The sequence below is a fragment of the Danio rerio genome, chromosome 21 (genome assembly GCF_052040795.2).
Source record: "Danio rerio strain M-AB ecotype USA chromosome 21, GRCz13ab, whole genome shotgun sequence".
NCBI lineage: Eukaryota > Metazoa > Chordata > Actinopteri > Cypriniformes > Danionidae > Danio > Danio rerio.
Window position 1 is genome coordinate 13303523 of NC_141041.1, and position 18286 is coordinate 13321808.

General features: G+C 33.5%; 1 protein-coding gene across 50 annotated transcripts in view; it reads right to left on the minus strand.

The window, feature by feature from the left end:
• Positions 1–18286, minus strand: part of celf4 (CUGBP, Elav-like family member 4) — a 257699-nt gene that overhangs the window by 31557 nt on the left and 207856 nt on the right. For 26 of the 50 annotated variants that reach the window (XM_087299560.1, XM_087299557.1, XM_087299546.1 and 23 more), the window contains 2 exons: positions 11397–11445; positions 2082–2210 (listed from right to left, as the gene is read on the minus strand). In XM_087299560.1, coding sequence (XP_087155686.1) covers positions 2082–2210; positions 11397–11445 — 178 coding nt within the window. The remainder of the gene's footprint in view (positions 1–2081; positions 2211–11396; positions 11446–18286) is intronic. The other 24 variants (XM_087299561.1, XM_087299548.1, XM_087299542.1 and 21 more) reach the window with 2 other exon arrangements.

Here is an 18286-nt window from a genome sequence, read left to right on the forward strand (position 1 = left end):
AAACTGCAGCTCTCACATGGTTGCCCACTGAAGCTAAGCAGGGCTGCTCCTGGTCAGTACCTGGATGGGAGACCTCATGGGAATGCTAGGTTGCTGCCGGAAGTGGTGTTCGTGAGGCCAGCAGGGGGTGCTCAACCTGCGATCTGTGTGGGTCCTAATGCCACAGTATAATGGAGAGGACTCTATACTGCTCAGTGAGTGCCGTCTTTCGGATGACTCTCTATAATCCCTAAAAATCTCATGGCACTTCGAAACAAAGTAGGGGTAAATTTGCTCACTGGCCTCTGTCCATCATGGCCTTCTAACCATATCATACCATATCATCACTGTCTCCTCTCCACCAATCAGCTGGCGCAATATGTGTTCATCCAGGTGGATGCTGGACACTGGTGGTGGATGAGGAGATTCCCCTCTAATGTGTAAAGCGCTTTGAGTGTACAGAAAAGCACCGTAGAAATGTAAGGAATTATTGTTATTATTATTAAAGTTTTTTTCCACTATTTTAGCCATATATAATTAAAAAAATAACAGTAATTAAACAATTACTAGCTTGCTGTTCAGTTTACTTGCACAACCAATAAAATAAACATTAAATGGCTTATCAAATTGTAAATAATGGTTCAAATGCCTTTACTATATGCTCGGTTAATCATGAATTATGGGTTTGCTAATGCTTAACTGATGCAGAACTGTGAACATTTTAAACATGATTTACAAGATTTGATTGAGCGTAAATAATGCATTGTTTGGAACCCTTAAAATGTTTAGTTAACCATTGATTACTAGTGCTTTTGTTTTAAACTTTTGAGCAAATTAACCATTAATTAATTAATGCTTAACTAATGCACTATTTTGGACCCTTAAAATAAAAAGTTACCTCATGTCTAATTATAAAGACCTTAAATATAATAATAAACAGTATTTTAGTTCTCTGGATATTTTTATTAGATATTTGTTTACATAAAAACAAACTTGAACATCATTTCTTTGGGCACTCGCCCTATTAAACAAGTTACATAAATATATTTGGTTAAAATCATATTCATTTATTCGTTTTCTTTTTGGCTTAGTCCCTTTGTTAATCCAGGGTAACCTCAGTGGTATGAACCACCAACTTATCCAGCATATGTTTTGAGCAGCGGATACCCTTCCAGCTGCAACCCATCACTGGGAAACATCCATACACGGTTAAAAACATATACCAAACCAAATATAGAGTGTTGTTGTTTTAGTTTTAGTCAGGGCCAGATGGAATCTATGAGGTTTTTTGTTATTTCTGTGGAGAATTTTGGTAAAAATCTGCGGATTTCTGCGGAATTATTTTGGGAGTATCCAGCGGAGTATCATAACTAAAACCTTAATATATTAAATAAAAAGTAATAAATTACTGAATAAATTCAGATTTACACATTTACTCAAGCAAATAAAAAGAATTATTGATAGGCTAAAAATCTGCAGAAATCTGTGGAATTCTGCGGAAAATCTGTAGAATTCTGCACGCGCAGATTCCGTGTGGGCCTAGTTATAGTTAATGATAATAACTAACATTCATTCATTCATTTTCTTTTCGGCTTAGTTCTTTTATTAAACAGTGGAATGAACCGCCAACATATCCAGCATATGTATTATGCAGCAGATTCCCTTCCAGCCACAACCCAACACTGGGAAACACCCATTCACTGTCTTGCTGTAAGGCAACATTTTTTTGTTATTAATATAATTACTATTATTTAACAGTGTGTTCAAATTATTTCATAGAAACTGATATACTCATATATTCATAAAAAAATATGAAATGGCATAATATTTCACATAATAAAGTAATAATTAATTCAAATTTTACAATAACATTTTACATTGTTTATTTAAAATATGCAAGTGTAATTAAGTAATTAATAAGTTACTAAATAAGACTGAGTAGGACCAACACCATTTATATTGTAAATAAACAGCCACAAAATAGGATAATATTTCACATATTTGATAAGAAAGCAATATTAAAAGCTCATGTGACAGAACACTAAATCTTCATCAGTGTTCATTCCACTGAGTGTATAAAGTGAGAGTGAATGCAGTGAAACCTTTGCTGTTTCCGTCAGGTCCTCTGAGGATGGTGCACTCCTCAATGCTGCCGAAAGACTCGAAGAGACGCCGCACGTCATCCTCACACTGCTGCTTATTCAGCATACCCACAAACAGTTTTCTGTCTTCTGAAACAAACACAGACACATCCTCACATACTACACAAAACAGCTTTTAACATCAACAATCTTTCAGCAGGACTTCAAAGGGGCTGTTCACACAGAATGCGTTTTTGCTTTCCAGCCCGCTATTTTGTTGTGTGTGACCGTTACGCTCGCATCTCCTGTCTGTTGAAGCGGCATGCACATGAGCACCGCATTTTTTTAGATGCTGTGTCAAGTTAAAAGATCTTCAACTTTCACACGCAGGGCTGCTCGTCGCTGTCAGTTCCATAGCAGTGGGCCAATCAGAATAACTTGGAGGCGGGGCAACTGTTGGTTCATAAGCTATTTCTTTTTCAGATGCTTTTGACGTGATGCTTTTGCTGGAGATACTGTAGCCCAAATAAATGGAATAAAATAATTGTAAAAAACGTGAAAATAAAAACAAAACATACAACATAGGAACGATATAACAGATTTTATTTGCACCTCGACTTTTTCAAACCGCAGTAAATCTTGAAACTGGTTATGGTCCCATTGCTGGTCCAGATAGATACCCTTGTGCTTTCTGCTGTTTGAGAGACAGTTTGAGTTTGAGAGACATGTATGAAGTTATGTTTTTGCGAATCAGGACGTTTTTGTTAGCAGAAAATTGCTAGGCAACAAATGATTTGATATTCTAAGGCACAGAGTAATGAAGTTTGCCCTGCGCGCTCGCGGTTTAAAAAAAACTTTTTGGTTCGTTAATCTGGTTAATACTATTGTTTAAAAGGTCTTGATTCACACTCATCTAATAATTGCTTCCGACAGTTTTTATTTTACATTCTTCAGGTGATACAAAACACAATCAATTCGACACAATGGCTTCCGAAGTGTGACGGCCACTCGATGATTGAAAACAAACTTATTTTCTTTTCATTATTCTATAATTAACCACACAAGCATATATTTATCTTTACCTTCAAAGACATTATTTCATAGGAAAAAAGTATATCAATTATCATCATGTCTACATCAATACAATAATTCCAACAATCCGAAACATTTAAAAATACATTTGTCAATCACATTGTGTCATTAACTAGATGGCTACTTGATGATTAACTACAATCTCTTTTTCATTTCAATATACCATAATTAACCACACACAAAATATTTACCTTCACCTTTAAAAACATATTTTAAGGCAGTGGATTCTCAACTAGTGGGCCACTTTTGGGTCGTGGGAACATTTTTAGTGGGTCACGGAGTGTGTAGTCAAAAAAAAGTACAATTTTGTGCTTATTTTGACTTTTATTTTGAAATGCGTGCACGACAACTATACTGTTTGACATGTGAAATTTCATTTAATTATAGCAACAAATATGTCCAAGCGCAAGTACGACCCTGAATATATAAAGTATGGATTTATATATATTGACAGTAAAAAAAGACTTAAAGACTCAGTGTCATAAGTAGTGAGGTGTGAGAGCACAAAATCTTCTAAACTAAAATGACATTTAGAAACCAGACAGTTCTTACTAACAGTTCAGTTTAGTTCATGGTAACTGAACATTTCCTTACCCTAACCACTGTTTACAGTATTTGTCGTTTTTACTTTGTAATATTTTTATAATTTGATACATTTTGTTAAATGACAGCAATAAAATATTGTTTATTTGTAAGTCTTATGGATTTTCTTATGATCTATTAGTCACTACTTGTGTATTTTAACAAATAAATACAAATTAATTATAATTCCTAAAATTGTATAGTAGTTTTTTAAAATTTGGGTTGCGGCTTGATGACCATGTAAAAATGTGGGTCCCATGGCCAAACCAGTTGAGAACCCCTGTTTTAAGTCAAAGAAAAAAAGATGGTAAAATGCGTGCAGTCAATTTTACTATTGTGGTCATAAAATACTGTTCTGTGTTTTGCTTTTTACATAAAATACCAATGTTAGAATGAAATGTGTGTGAATGAAATAAAGTCAGGCCACTACAGTCATTGTTTTTATTTTAACAGAGATATTCAATTACAAATACGGCCTCAACACACCCTGCCAATCAGCAATAAGGGGGTGTGTCTAGTAACGATAGCAGCGATATCAAAAAGAGGCGGGTCTTGTTGGTTTCAATCAATCAAAAAAAATTGATTAGCAAACATTTGATATTCTGTTGCTAGGTAACTCAATCATTTATTCATTTTCCTTTGGCTTAGTTCCTTATTAATCAGGGGTCACCACAGTGGAATGAACCGCCAACTATTCCACCAGCTTATTCCCTTCCAGCCGCAACTCAGTACTGGGAAACATCCATACACACTTACATTCAAACACACACTCATACACTACAGTCAATTTAGTTTATTCAATTCACCAATAACACATGTCTTTGGACTGTGGGGAAATTGGAGCACCCGGGGGAAACCCACGCCAACAAGGGGAGAACATGGGAACTCCATACAGAAATGCCAACTGACCCAGCGCCACCGTGCTAACCACTGAGTGACCATGCTGCCTGCTAGGTAACTTCTTTTTCCCAATGACATATTATTAATCAGTTTTTGTCAATTTAAGGTATTAGAGGCACAGAATTCCATGAGAAATGAGTGTGTGTGTTGTCCTGGGTCGACATAATAGTTAATGAATCTAATTATTTATCACATGACTGCACATATTTCTTTGTGAAGTGTTTTTTTTTAGCCATATATCAAAACAACAGTCATGTTCATGGGCAAGTTGGACGGTTTAGCGGATCTAAGATGACTCAAATTTCTAATTCTATTCAAACTAAACAAGCACGGTGCTGGGTGAAAACAAAAATGTGATTAAAAGTCGCCCCTCGCAAAGTTCAACAGCAAACGTATTAAAAGTCCGACAATAAATAAAAGCGCTTCAAAGACGTTGGATCTATCAATCCCACAATGCATGCTTTTTATCCACCCTAATTGACAATTTTCTATGTGTAAATCCGGCGCGGCGGTATGAAAGCCTGTCGGTGCTACTGTATAATGAAATGAGTTTATGAGCGAGGAATCTGTGGAGAACCTTTCGCCTAGTCGATTCTGCCACCTCAGGAGTCCTTGTTTATTGTTTGTGCTCTTATTTATCAGATTATGTAGACATTATTGAATTACACATCAGCGTGAGGGGAACAAAAGCGCTATTGTTTCAGGTTTTTATTAGGCTGTAATTGGTGTGTCAATGTTACATGTTTAAAACTCAAGACAAGGCACAGAGTAAAAAAACACATTTATAGGGAGCAGAGGGAATTAGACTGGATATGACACACACACACACACATAGACACTTATTTATAAAATGTTTACTAATAGGTTTATTAGTTTTAAAAAAATATGACTATAAAAATTATAACATAAGACTAACACACAAATTGCTCTTAAAATGTAATTTTTTGAAAAAATATATTATGCTCTGCATTTATTACAAAATATAAACATTGCCATATACTGTAAATGAAAATGTAATATACTATTAGACAGTTATCAGCTCTTATTGCTTTTAATAAATAATTATGAATATAGTAAACTGAAAGTGAATAAATGTAACTGTAAAATTGTATTTCATACTTTCTATTGCTTTTATTTCTTAAAATAAGCAATGATGTAAATAATCACAGACCAATACCTGCTTCTGAATCAAATGTTCAGAATTTTTTTTAAATAAAATATTATTTTATACCTTTATTGTTTTTTTTTTCAAAATAAGAAATAATGTAAATAATAACAGTTTAATACCTGCTCCCAAATTAAATGTTTAGAAAATTATAACTGCTATACAGCGTTGCTGTAGTACCACATCTTAAAAGATAAAGTTATTAATAAAGATGATTAATTTAGCCTTGAGATATTGTACTATGACAACACTATTATAACATACTATAAAAATGATTATCAACTATTGTTTTTAACAAATAAATATGAAAATAGTGCAATGCAAATGTGACTAAATGAATGTAAAATAATATTTTATACTTTTTATTTTTTCAAAATAAGGAATAAAGTAAATAATCACAGACCAATACACTGCAAAATCTTGATTGCCTTACATTTTTAGGCTGAATCAAATTAACCTTATGAGTCTATTGAGCTTATATTATGTTAAACTGACTTAAAACAGCTGGCGTAACATATAAAATTAAGTTAGAACAAGATTAATTTAGTTTAACAAGTTACAATCAACTAAAAACATATACAACATATTTTTTACATTGAACCTGCTCCCAAATGAAATGTTTCTAAAATAAGAATAAAAAAAATAACAAAATTAATATTATACAAAAAATAAAAAATAAAAAAACATAAGTGTTGCTATAGTACCAAATGTCATAAGCTAAAGTTATTAATAATTTTTTTTTAATTTAGCCTGAAGATATGGTACTATGGCAACACTATTTTATATTTGAACAATATTGAGAAAATTCTCATTCACAGCACATCTGTATTTAAGGACATTTGTCATGACTGCATGTCTACAAATGAAGACTAATAGTTTTCAGATATTTAGATAAGTACATTTAAAGGTTAATTAACCTATCACAATGTAATTTGATGTAACTGCAATGTAATACAATGTAACTTGAATAAATCTCTATTTATTTTGTAATATTTTTCTTATTTTATTTTTATATTATTATTATTAATATTATTATTTTAAAACCTCATCTGTAAGGGGTTAAATTGGTGTGGAATGGGTTGTTCTGTAACAAATAAATAAATAAATAAATAAATAAAAATCATAAATAGTCTAAAAATATAAATACAAAGAGGAGGAGATCAGCAGTTTCAGCATTTTTAATATCGGTCTCTGACCTTTTGTACACTGCGACTGCATGTAAATGATTACATAAAAATGTGCTTTCAGCAACTAAATGTTGGGTTTGCATAATGTATGTGTGTATGATGGATATTAATGAGCAGTATTGTGTATGAGTGTGTGTTTGTTCATGTGTTGATGTTTATATGTGTCTCTGAAAAGCTGTCCTTGTCCAGTCAACATGACTAATCTCCAGTTCGGTCTCACAGAGGGGAATGTTTACAAGTGGGATGAGAATATGCAGGATCACTCACACACACGCACGCACACACAGAGTAATGTCACTGAATATGCTTGTGTTTAGCTGAAAATCAAACAGCATGTAAATTGAGAGGGAGAAAATGTGAAGACAAATAATCAACAAGCTGAAGAAGGTTTGAGTCAAAAGGTATCAAAGAGTAAATAATTAATATATTACAAAAGAAAGAAATAATAATACAATGATAATTTAAATTACAATTATAATAATATAATTGTTATAAAACTATTTAAGAATTGATTTGAAATATACTGCTCAAAAAATAAAGGAAATACTTGGAGTTACATTGTGTTGTTTAAGAGTTCCCTTTATTTTCTTGAGCAGTTCATATAGGTCTATAGTTAAAATATATTTTTTTTAAATAAGCTTTTTTATTAATTAAATGAATCATAAAGTCATTTAAAAGGTATTAATATAAAACAAATAATAAAAGAAATATGGTATGTTTTTTTATCTTTCAAAGAAAAATGTTTTTTTAAGATAAAAGTATAAAAGTAACATAAATAATAAACTTTTATTCATTTAAATTGTACATTTTCATAAATTAGTTAAAAATAAGTTTATTTTAAAACAATATTAATAATTAACAAGTTCCAATAAACTATTGAATTAATTTACAAAGCACAAAAAAAGTTTTAAAAATGTTTAACAAAAAAATACATTTTGTAAATGTATTTATAAATGTATACTGTACATTGTTTGCTAATTTTATACTTTAACATATATGAATAACTTTTCATTTTGTATATTTAAAATGCCGTTTTTAATTAAAAGAAAGATGATTTAGGTAAATATAAGATATGAAATCTTTAAAATACAGTTGAGGTCAGAATTGTTAGCCCCTTTTGAATTTATTTCTTTTTTAATATTTCCCAAACGATGTTTAACAGAGCAAAGAAATGTTCACAGTATGTCTGATAATATTTTTTCTTCTGGAGAAAGTCGTAGCTGCTTTATTTCGGCTACAATAAAAGCAGTTTTTAATTTTTTTAAAGCCATTTTAAGGTCAAAATTATTAGCCCCTTTAAGCTATATTTTTTCTGATAGTCTACAGAACAAACCATCATTAGAAAAATAACTTGCCTAATTACCCTAACCTGCCTAATTAACCTAATTAAGCCTTTAAATGTCCCTGTAAGCTGTATAGAAGTGTCTTGAAAAATATCTAGTCAAATATTATTTACTGTCATCATGGCAAAGATAAAATAAATCAGTTATTAGAAATGCGTTATTAAAAATATTATGTGTAGAAATGTGTTGAATAAATTTTCACTCTGTTAAACAGAAATTAGGGAAAAAATAAACAAGGAGGCTAATAATTCAGTAGGGCTAAAAATTCTGACTTTATCTGTATATATTTTACATTATTTTTTGTAATGAAGAAAAATATTTAAAGAAATGTAATGCATTTTCATGTGTGAATGTAAAATGTAAACAGATGTCTGCTCGTTTTATATCAAAGTTGCTCCAGGACCAAACATACTCATAATAGAAAAGCACACTCCAGCAAAATAGCTATTTTGTTTGGAAGAACAAGTCTTTTCTTTAGTTATCTCCAACTGTTTCCTTTCATTCTCTCTGATATCCATCCTGATTTGCCTCTGATGACCACCGCCGCATCCCTCTAACTCTCCTTCAAGTCTCTTTCTGTCTTTCCGTCTCTCACTTCCTTTCCTTGTCTTTCCCACTTTGACCTTTAGCTCTGTCTCTCCATCCCGTGTTTCGCTTTAAATGACTAGTGAATAGATGTGTGGAGGACGGCGCCTCGCTTTTGCCGGTGGAATCCGAGGGCTTTGCTGGGACATATATTGCATTTTTACAGGGCTAACAGGGGGATAAATTCAGCTGTCCGTCACCATGAAGACAATTGACCTGTCAAGTGTGAGTAAAGGAAGACGCCCTCAATTAGAGGAAGGAACGTATGGCGTGAAATGAAGGAAAGACTGAAGAAAGGAGAGCTGTCCTGTGCATCTGTGTGTGTGTGTGTCTCGCTTTGTCTTTGGCTCCATCAATCACGCTTGTCTGAAAAATCGGACCCAAAAAAGACCAGCTCGTTCTTGCCAGACTACTCATACACACGTGCATAGGCAAAGCACATAGAAACTCATTCTCACAACACTTATGAACACACACACACAGACGCACACACTTACAAGTGAATTAATGGTTAAAAACAAGCATGCTTTACAGTCTGATGACATTGCAGGTTTTGTTAAATGATCACAGTGGAACAGATTCAATCTAATCACAGTAGAATATTTTTAAGTTCTATTGATATCATGTAGGGTGACGAAGTGGCGCAGTAGGTAGTGCTGTCGCCTCACAGCAAGAAGGTCGCTGGTTCGAGCCTCGGCTGGGTCAGTTGGTGTTTCTGTGTGGAGCTGGATGTTCTCCCTGTGTTCGCGTGGGTTTCTTCTGGGTGCTCAGGTTTCCCTCACAGTCCAAAGACATGCAGTACAGGTGAATTTGGTATGCTAAATTGTCCATAGTGTATAAGTGTGTATGGATGTTTCCCAGAAATGGATTGCAGTTGGAGGGCATCCGCTGCATAAAACATGTGCTGGATAAGTTGGCGGTTGATTCCGTTTTGGCGACCCCGGATTAATAAAGCGACTAAGCCGAAAACAAAATGAATGAATGATGTCATGTATTGGAGCCTTTAGTGCAAGCCTCTTTCAATTCCTATTTCACAGTGGAAGGTTTTTAACTTTTTATAACGTTATAGAGAAGGAGATTCTACCGTCACAGTATGTTCTTATGATGGAATAATGGAACATTTAAAAATTCTAATGTCACAGTGGAATGTTTTGGGTACAGTACTTATGATATCATAGTGGACCTTTTAAAAATTCTAAAGTCACAGTGAAACATTTTAAGATCTATTTATGGAATAATGGAACCTTTTGAAATTCTAATGTCACAGTGGAATATTTTAAGTTCTTATGATGTCATGGTGGAACCTTTTAAACATTCTAAAGTCACAGTGGAACATTTTAAGATCTATTGATATAATAATGGAACCTTTTGAAATTTTAAAGTCACAGTGGAACATTTTAAGATCTATTGAAGGAATAATGGGACCTTTTGAAATTCTAATGTCACAGTGGAATGTTTTAAGTTCTTATGATGGAATAAAGGAACATTTTAAAATTCCAATATCACAGTGAAATGTTTTAAGTTCTACTGATGGAAAATAGAACCTTTTGAAGTTCTAATATCACAGAGGAATGATTTATGCTCTTATGATGTCATAATGGCACTTTTTAAAATTCTAAAGTCACTGTGGAACATTTATAAGTTCTAGTCATGGAATACTGGAACCTTTTAAAGTTCTAAAGCACTCAATTAGTTTGATCAGGTGTGTTAAATTAAGGTTGGAACTAAACTGTGCAGAGCTTCAACTCTCCAGAAACTGGCTTTGACACCTTGCCATAATGGAACGTTCAAAACCTTATGTCACAGTGAAGACTTTGTAAGTTCTTATGATGTCATAGTGCAACATTTTTAAGCTCTTGTAATTTTTATAAAATAACATTTTGAGTTCTGTGAAGTTAAAGTGTAACCTTTTCAAGTTATTATGAAGTCACGAGGGAACATTTGATGACATGAAATTTTAAATTTCTATAAAATTAAAGCGCAAGGCTTTTAGAGTTTTATATTGTCATACGGAACCATTTTTAAGTTCCTATAATGCCATAAATGAACGTTTTTAAGATTCTATGATATCATAATAAAGTTCTTATAAGATATACACTTATTTCCCCACTGGCAATTTTAAAAGCTCTTAATCCGAGATTTGTTTTTGCACTCTTCCCTAAAAAAGTGGCCTCAAAAATGGTTATTTCTTTATTCGCATCAAAAACGGTAAAACTCGGAGAACAGTTTCTTGGCAGCACCTCTGTGAAGGGTAATCACGAAACTAAAGGAGTGACCTGCGCTTATGTAAGGCGTGTGAGGGCCGTCCCAAGATCCTCTGGGGCCCTGTATGACTGTCGACTCTCATCGAGGTGCGTGATTATATGTGACACTTAAGAAGGGACATCCACCGGTAATGGAGACACTGATTCAGACTGACAGAACGTTGGGGGGAGAAATAGAAAAGGAAAAAGGAATAAAAAAAAGAGAAGTGTAAATCTACCTCCCCTGCTCTCACTGTCAGCTGGCTTCACCTGGATTGGCCTGTTCATCTGTGCAATAGAGAGAGACGAGGAAAAGACAGGACAGACAGAAAGAAGAAGGGGGAAAAAGACAAGAGAAGACATTAGATTTGCAGTTGAGCGCAAAAACTTTTCAAGGGAAATTATCACTTTTTTTGCGCTTGGTGTCAGTATGTGGGATGTGAGCCGTTGCAGAAGTGTTTGTGTGTATAACATTTGATGAAATACCCTAAACACACATATAAACACAAAAAAAAACTGCTTGTCAATGTTTTTTTTTTCTTTTTTTTGTCACAAGATTAAAGATGTTCATTTAAAATTGGAAACATTCTGGTAGAAATAGTTTATGTGTGGGTACATTTGTGCTCCAGTGTCCCTGTATCTGTGTTTACACTCAGTTAACAGCAGTGAGTTTGCTGAACTGATGACCTTCAAGGCCAATCACAGTCATTTCTGTTGAGCGCTGTTCAAGAATGTGCTCAAATGTTAGCGGCAAATGGATTTCAGTACCGATTGGTACTCAATTCCAGTATCGTGACAACACTATATTGCTATTGTAAAACGTATTATATACACCACAATATCTCCCAAGTCATGTCATTGCTTGGTTTGGAATAAATCATTTTCAATAACATAGTGAAACGGACATTAATTGAGTTTTGTGGACTTCTGATTTCTCATTTAATATTCATAAATGATTGCTTTTTCATGCTTGACTATCACACAAATACAACAGATCCACCCTGGCACATGAAACAGGCAGCAGATTATTCTTTTCTCATACTACTTAAAAAAAAAAACAAAAAAACAAAGAATAGAAGGTCATAAATTTAAATTACCACCATAACCAGTGAGCGACAGCAATTTCACTTTGCAATATTCCACACACACACAAATATCTCAACACATTATTAAGCTGGAGAGATGGTGCGATGCAATTCATTATCACTTAAAAATATTCTTTGTCTGGTAGAATAATGCATTTTGCAAAACAATCACCACATTCCAAATGGAAAAGGCAAGCGTTTGTCAGAACGACGGCGCAATCCAGAGGCAAATATTCAAAGAAACACAAGTCTGAGCAACACTCAACACGGTATACATCTCATTTATACAAGCACATTTGCATCCATCTGTGTTTATGCGTATGAATGGAAATGTGTGCGACTGTGTGTGTGTGAGGTCTCGCTAAAAGACATTCACAATCATAAAGTGTTTCGTTCTGCTTCCTTCACTCGTGGCAGATTCCCGACTGACTCCGGCTCAATAATACATGTAAGCTATGGAACGGTCTGCGGCAATCAATTTTTAATAATGCCAATTGTCACGGTGCCAGCAGGAAGGAGAAGAGAAGAACGGGACCGTGCCATTCAGATAGACAGACAGACAGGGCACTGGCCTAAAAAAAACTAAAATTAACACACACACACACACACAAACTTCATTTCTCTAGCAATCGTCCACAGCAGGTCCCTTCACTGGCAATTATCTGCCATGTAGATTTTACAAGCAACTGTCTTTGCATAACAGAAAGTGCTTGAGGAAAAAGACTCTTCGAGTAATAAAAAAAAAAAGGCTGAATAGTGCTGTCGTACAGGTCAGTTTAATCAAATCCTTAAATAAAATGTTCTTTAGCTCCTGATAATTGTGTGTGTAAGGTTTTATACACATGGAATCCTTTTAATGTCTATTATGATTATAATGGCTATTATACTAGATGTGTTGGTCATTTTATTTACAGTTTAACTGCATCATTCTTATTTCTGCTACTTTAACTTAATTATTTCTTATTTTGTTTTTATAAATATGTACTGTGACCTTTTATTTTTAATTAAAGAGTAAACATGAAAATAACATGATCTGCCTTTTCAATAAATTAAATAAAAAGAAAACGTGATAAAATGTGGTTAATATTTCGTTTGAAGCAGTTTACAATGATAATATAAAATAACAGGAATATGACTGACTGTCTGATTGCGTCTTTTAAAGTCGCTTTGGGTGAAAGAATCTGATTAAATAAATAATTAAAAAATTAACTAATAAATGAAATGAATTAATTATTTTTTAAAAATATCAACATTTGGCAATAATAAGCAGAAATAATGCAAAATAAATATTAAATACATACAAAATCTGCAATTTTTTATATTAAATTATTTAATAAAATTTTCTCATTTCTAACATGACATTTTATGAATATGTGCAGATTTATCTGTGTCTCTTTACAGTAGTCTTCTCAATTATCAATTTTGAAACATCAGTTTTGAAAATGTGCTTAATATTTGTGTGAAACTGTGATGTATACTTTTTCCCAGTACACTGAAAAAAAGATTTCTGCAAAATTGTAGCAGACAATTTATATATCTTGAATTTAAACAAACAAATTACATTTAGTAATGTTCAACTTAATTTGTTTGTTTAAATTCAGCATAAATAAATTGTTTACAACAACTTATCTTAAAAAAATCAAGAAAATCAAATAATCATCTTTGAATCATATTTTCAGTGATTAATTAATTTGAAATGTAAAAAAATTAAATATCAAATCAATTTATCATTTATATTATACTTATTATTGTATAATATACTATTCATATTACTTCAAAACATTTTAAAAACCATTGTACTTATAATCATTATTATAATATATACATTTTGTATTAAAAACTATCTTAAAAAGCCCCTATTTTGCATTATAAAATGTCATTTTTTGCTTTTAGGGGTCTCCAACAACAGACTGATATCTATGCAAGGTCAAAATTTATTTTATTGTCCTATAATATGCATTTATTTTGTTCCTAATTATTCCAATAACTCCCATATTAATTTAGTGATTCATTTGTAACCAAACCCCTTCTTAGCGCAAAGCTAATCTGCTGTGATTGGTCCGATTACCCAGTCTGCTGTGACTGGTCGACTGCGTTAAGCATGAGACAGAGAGGAATGGCCACCACAGCTATGAAGTGTGTGCGAGCCTAATGCAGGAATGCAATAAAGCAATGCAGTTAAACACCAGCTTATAACTCTACTCATAACACTAACCCAATAACAACGACACACACATTCAGAATTAATTCACATAGTGGCAAAAGTTTAACTATTTTGAAAATTGACTGCACCGCATGTGGAGAACAGCTCATGGTGGCCATAGCAAAGACAGATGGCAGAGGATCGCAAGTTCAGAAACGCATTTAAATCAGTAAAGGAAGAAGCACATGTCACGTTTTCAACATGGTTTTTGAAGCAATATGCGAAATAGCATCATGAAGGTTCAACCTGAGAGATACAGTACAAGCACTGATCTTTAATAGATAAGTGATTACAAGCCGCGCGTAGCGATTACAAGTTACAACACACAATTAAACACATATTTTGCAAACTACAGAAAACAAGGCAACAATTTTAATTATACCTACATGTTATGATCCCGATGAAGAAGAAAGGTTCTCATAAAGGTTCATATAAACCAGGGGTCACCAATCTCAGTCCTGGAGGGCCGGTGTCCCTTCAGGTTTTAGCTCCAACTTACCTCAACACACCTGCCTGGGTGTTTTAAGTATACCTAGTAAGACCTTGATTAGCTTGTTCAGGTGTGTTTGATTAGGATTGGAGCTAAAATCTGCAGGACACCGGCCCTCCAGGAACAAGTTTGGTAACCCCTGATATAAATTGTAACAGTTACTGACAAAGTCCCTGTCAAAGTCTGACAAAGTACCATACATAATAGTCTTCGCTGCTTCGTCCTTTTATAGCAAACGCCGGATCAATCTTGCTTTGCAGCATAGGTTATTGTATTAAAAATCAGAAAAATGCAAAGACAAACACAGCAATAGATTGACTATTTATTTTCTTATTATATTAGCTAGGAGATCACATTGAGACAGTACTGTCTCTTCTTCCAGTGAGACCTGGTCAAGATGGCAGGCAGCACACAAAGTGTCACAAAAGCAATACCACAAAATTACTAAATCACCATTCATAAAAGGATCAAATCAAATAAATAACAATTACAAGTGTCCTTTAAGAGTCGGAAGTGTGTCAAGATTGAGTTGATTTTGCAGGTCATTCCAAGCCCTGGGAGCATAAAAGGAAAAAGCACGATTGCCAAGTTCTGACAATACCCTTGGACTGTAAGACGAATACAGGAACCAGACCTAGTAGGTTGGTTATTTGTAAAATGTTAACAAATTAGAAAGATAGGTTGGTAATTTATCTAAGAGAACCTTTCAAATAAATCAGTACAGATGTAATTTTCTCCTTTGATATAAAGATAACAAGTCTAAGGAATCGTACAAAATACAATGATGTGTCCGTGAGTCTGCGCCTGTGACGAAGCGTATTGCTGCATGATTATCAGAATCTAGTTTTCTGAGTAGAGTAGCGGCTGTGTGCATATAAAGATGATCACCATATTCAGATATAGACAGAAATGTACTCTTTACTCGTTTCTTACAGACCTTATAAGGAAAACTATTTTTAGATATTTTTTTTTTCAGTCGCATGATCCCCCATGCTCTGCTAGTGTCTGAAGGGGAAAGGCACGTTCACGTTTTACCAGAACCAGCACTTTATATTTGCTGATATAAACCCAACTTGATGAACCCAACTTGATTCAGTTTATTCGACTCTGAGTCGACTATTTTCTTAAAGAATCTAATTTTAAACATGGTGCACTCTTAGATTTATACCTCAGCTGAATGCTTTCATTCACTTAGTGCAGTGTTATACTGCATGGAAGCTCATTTGCAAAAACCCATAATTGGGGCTTTTTAAGAAAAAAGCTCTAAAATGGTTAAAGTCAAAACATGTAAAAACCTTATAACTATACTATAAAAAAAACTATATATTTATAATCACTTATAAAGCCGGAATATACATCAAGAAATAAACCTGAATATATTAGTAATTGATAAAAGCATGGAGCTGCAAGGAACATCTGAAAGTGTATCAAGGTATAAAAGAAACTGAATAAAAGTCACATGTTCATCTCTGCGCTCGTCCTTGCTTATGCATAATTACAATAAACTAATAATAAAGAAAAAGCTCTGCAATGCCAATAAACTACCAATTATGTTTATTAAAGTCATCCTCCATCTGCATATTTAAGTGGACTCGCAGTGACTCATTACAGAGAGAGAGAAAAACAAATCCCCACAGTGCACCTGGTCAGCACACCTGTGGAGTCTGGATGGAGTCCAGGACTTTCACACTTCATAAAGTTCAGACCTGATCACTCACTCCACGTTTTTCTCCCTCCCCAGCATCTTCCTCCTCCTCCTCTTTTATTGGCAGTAAAGCCTGGCTAATGTTTTTAATGTGTTTTGATGCATTATTTATTTTACCATGGCTGCTGATAGTGAGGGCGGAGGGAATAGTGAAAAGAGAGAGAGAGAAAGAGAGAGAGAGAGAGGGCTAGATTTGGACATAGATCGGGGAGCAGAGCAAGGTCACAGCAACCCCCCCCCCCCCCCCACACACACACACACACACACACACACACACACAATCTCACACCCACACTGTCTCTGCCTCCCAGCAGGCTTCTACTCGCATACATTTTAATGTTATCCTCCCAATGGCACAAGTGGGCTCTGCTATGTGTTCTAATTGTGTTCCCACAACCACAATTTCTCTCTCTCCTTCTCTCTTACACACACACAAACACAACACACGTAAAGACCATTTCAATGCGGTGATGTTATTGGCCCGTGAACAATACCTGCCTGTTGTCAAACTATTTCATAACTGTACACTGTAAACCCAACAGTCAACTTTATCAAATGAAATGAGTGTAGCTAACTCAAAATTAGCTGACAGTTAATTCTACTCATTTGAAAAGAGTTTTGAACTCAGTATTGAAGGTAATTAGTTAATTAAATACCTCATTACTTCAATGGGGTAAGTTTACAGTACTCATATTAGTTTTTTTTTTTTTTTAACTCAAATGGTTTGTAGCAATCGGTTTCCTCAAATGGTTTGAGTTGCCTTAACCTATTGGGTTTTACAGTATTCAGTTGGTTTGAGTTCTCTTCATTTATTGGGTTTTCCTGTGCTCAAATTGCTTCATTTACTCAAATGGATTAAGTTGACAGCACTCATTAGGATTAGTTTTTAAACTTAAATGGCTTGCTGCAATCGGTTCCCTCAAATGGTTTGAGTTACTTTAACTTATTAGGTTTTACAGTGAAACAAGAGCAATTCAATCTAATGTTAAAACAGCTATCACAACGTTATTTATCAATATGTGGATGTTTTGGGATTCTCAGAAGCTCTGGAAATTAAAAATGTGAACCAGGAAACACGTTAGGACCATTGTTATTGTTTACATCCCTCAAAATGGTCGATAAACCAACACAAGACATGGATTAAATAGACTGCCATTCCCTGGGTGAATCTTGTTGTGCATTCACAAAATGCTGCTTATTATAATAAGATGTTATATATATATTTGCATTTATATATTCATATTATATCTTCATATTTTGTTTTAGATAATACAAAAATAATTTAATAAAATTAAAAAAAAATGAAAATTTTATTTGATATAATGACGTTTGCATGTGGTTGTGATTACTCAAATTATCTAAAAAAAAGTATAGAAAAAATAATTAACTATTTTTTTAACAGTATTAAATTAAACTAATGTGTGTTTTTTACGTGTTCATAGTCATCAAAATACTTCAAAAAATTGGATAAAAAACTTTTCTTCTAACTGAATTATAAAGATTTTATATTTTTCCTATTAAAATATCATTTTATAGTGCCATACAGTAAACGTAAAAAGAAAACCGTTCTTATATTATGTACGTTTTGTATTAAAACTGATCTTAAGAAAAAAGCTCTAACATTTATAATCCTAAACATATTGAAC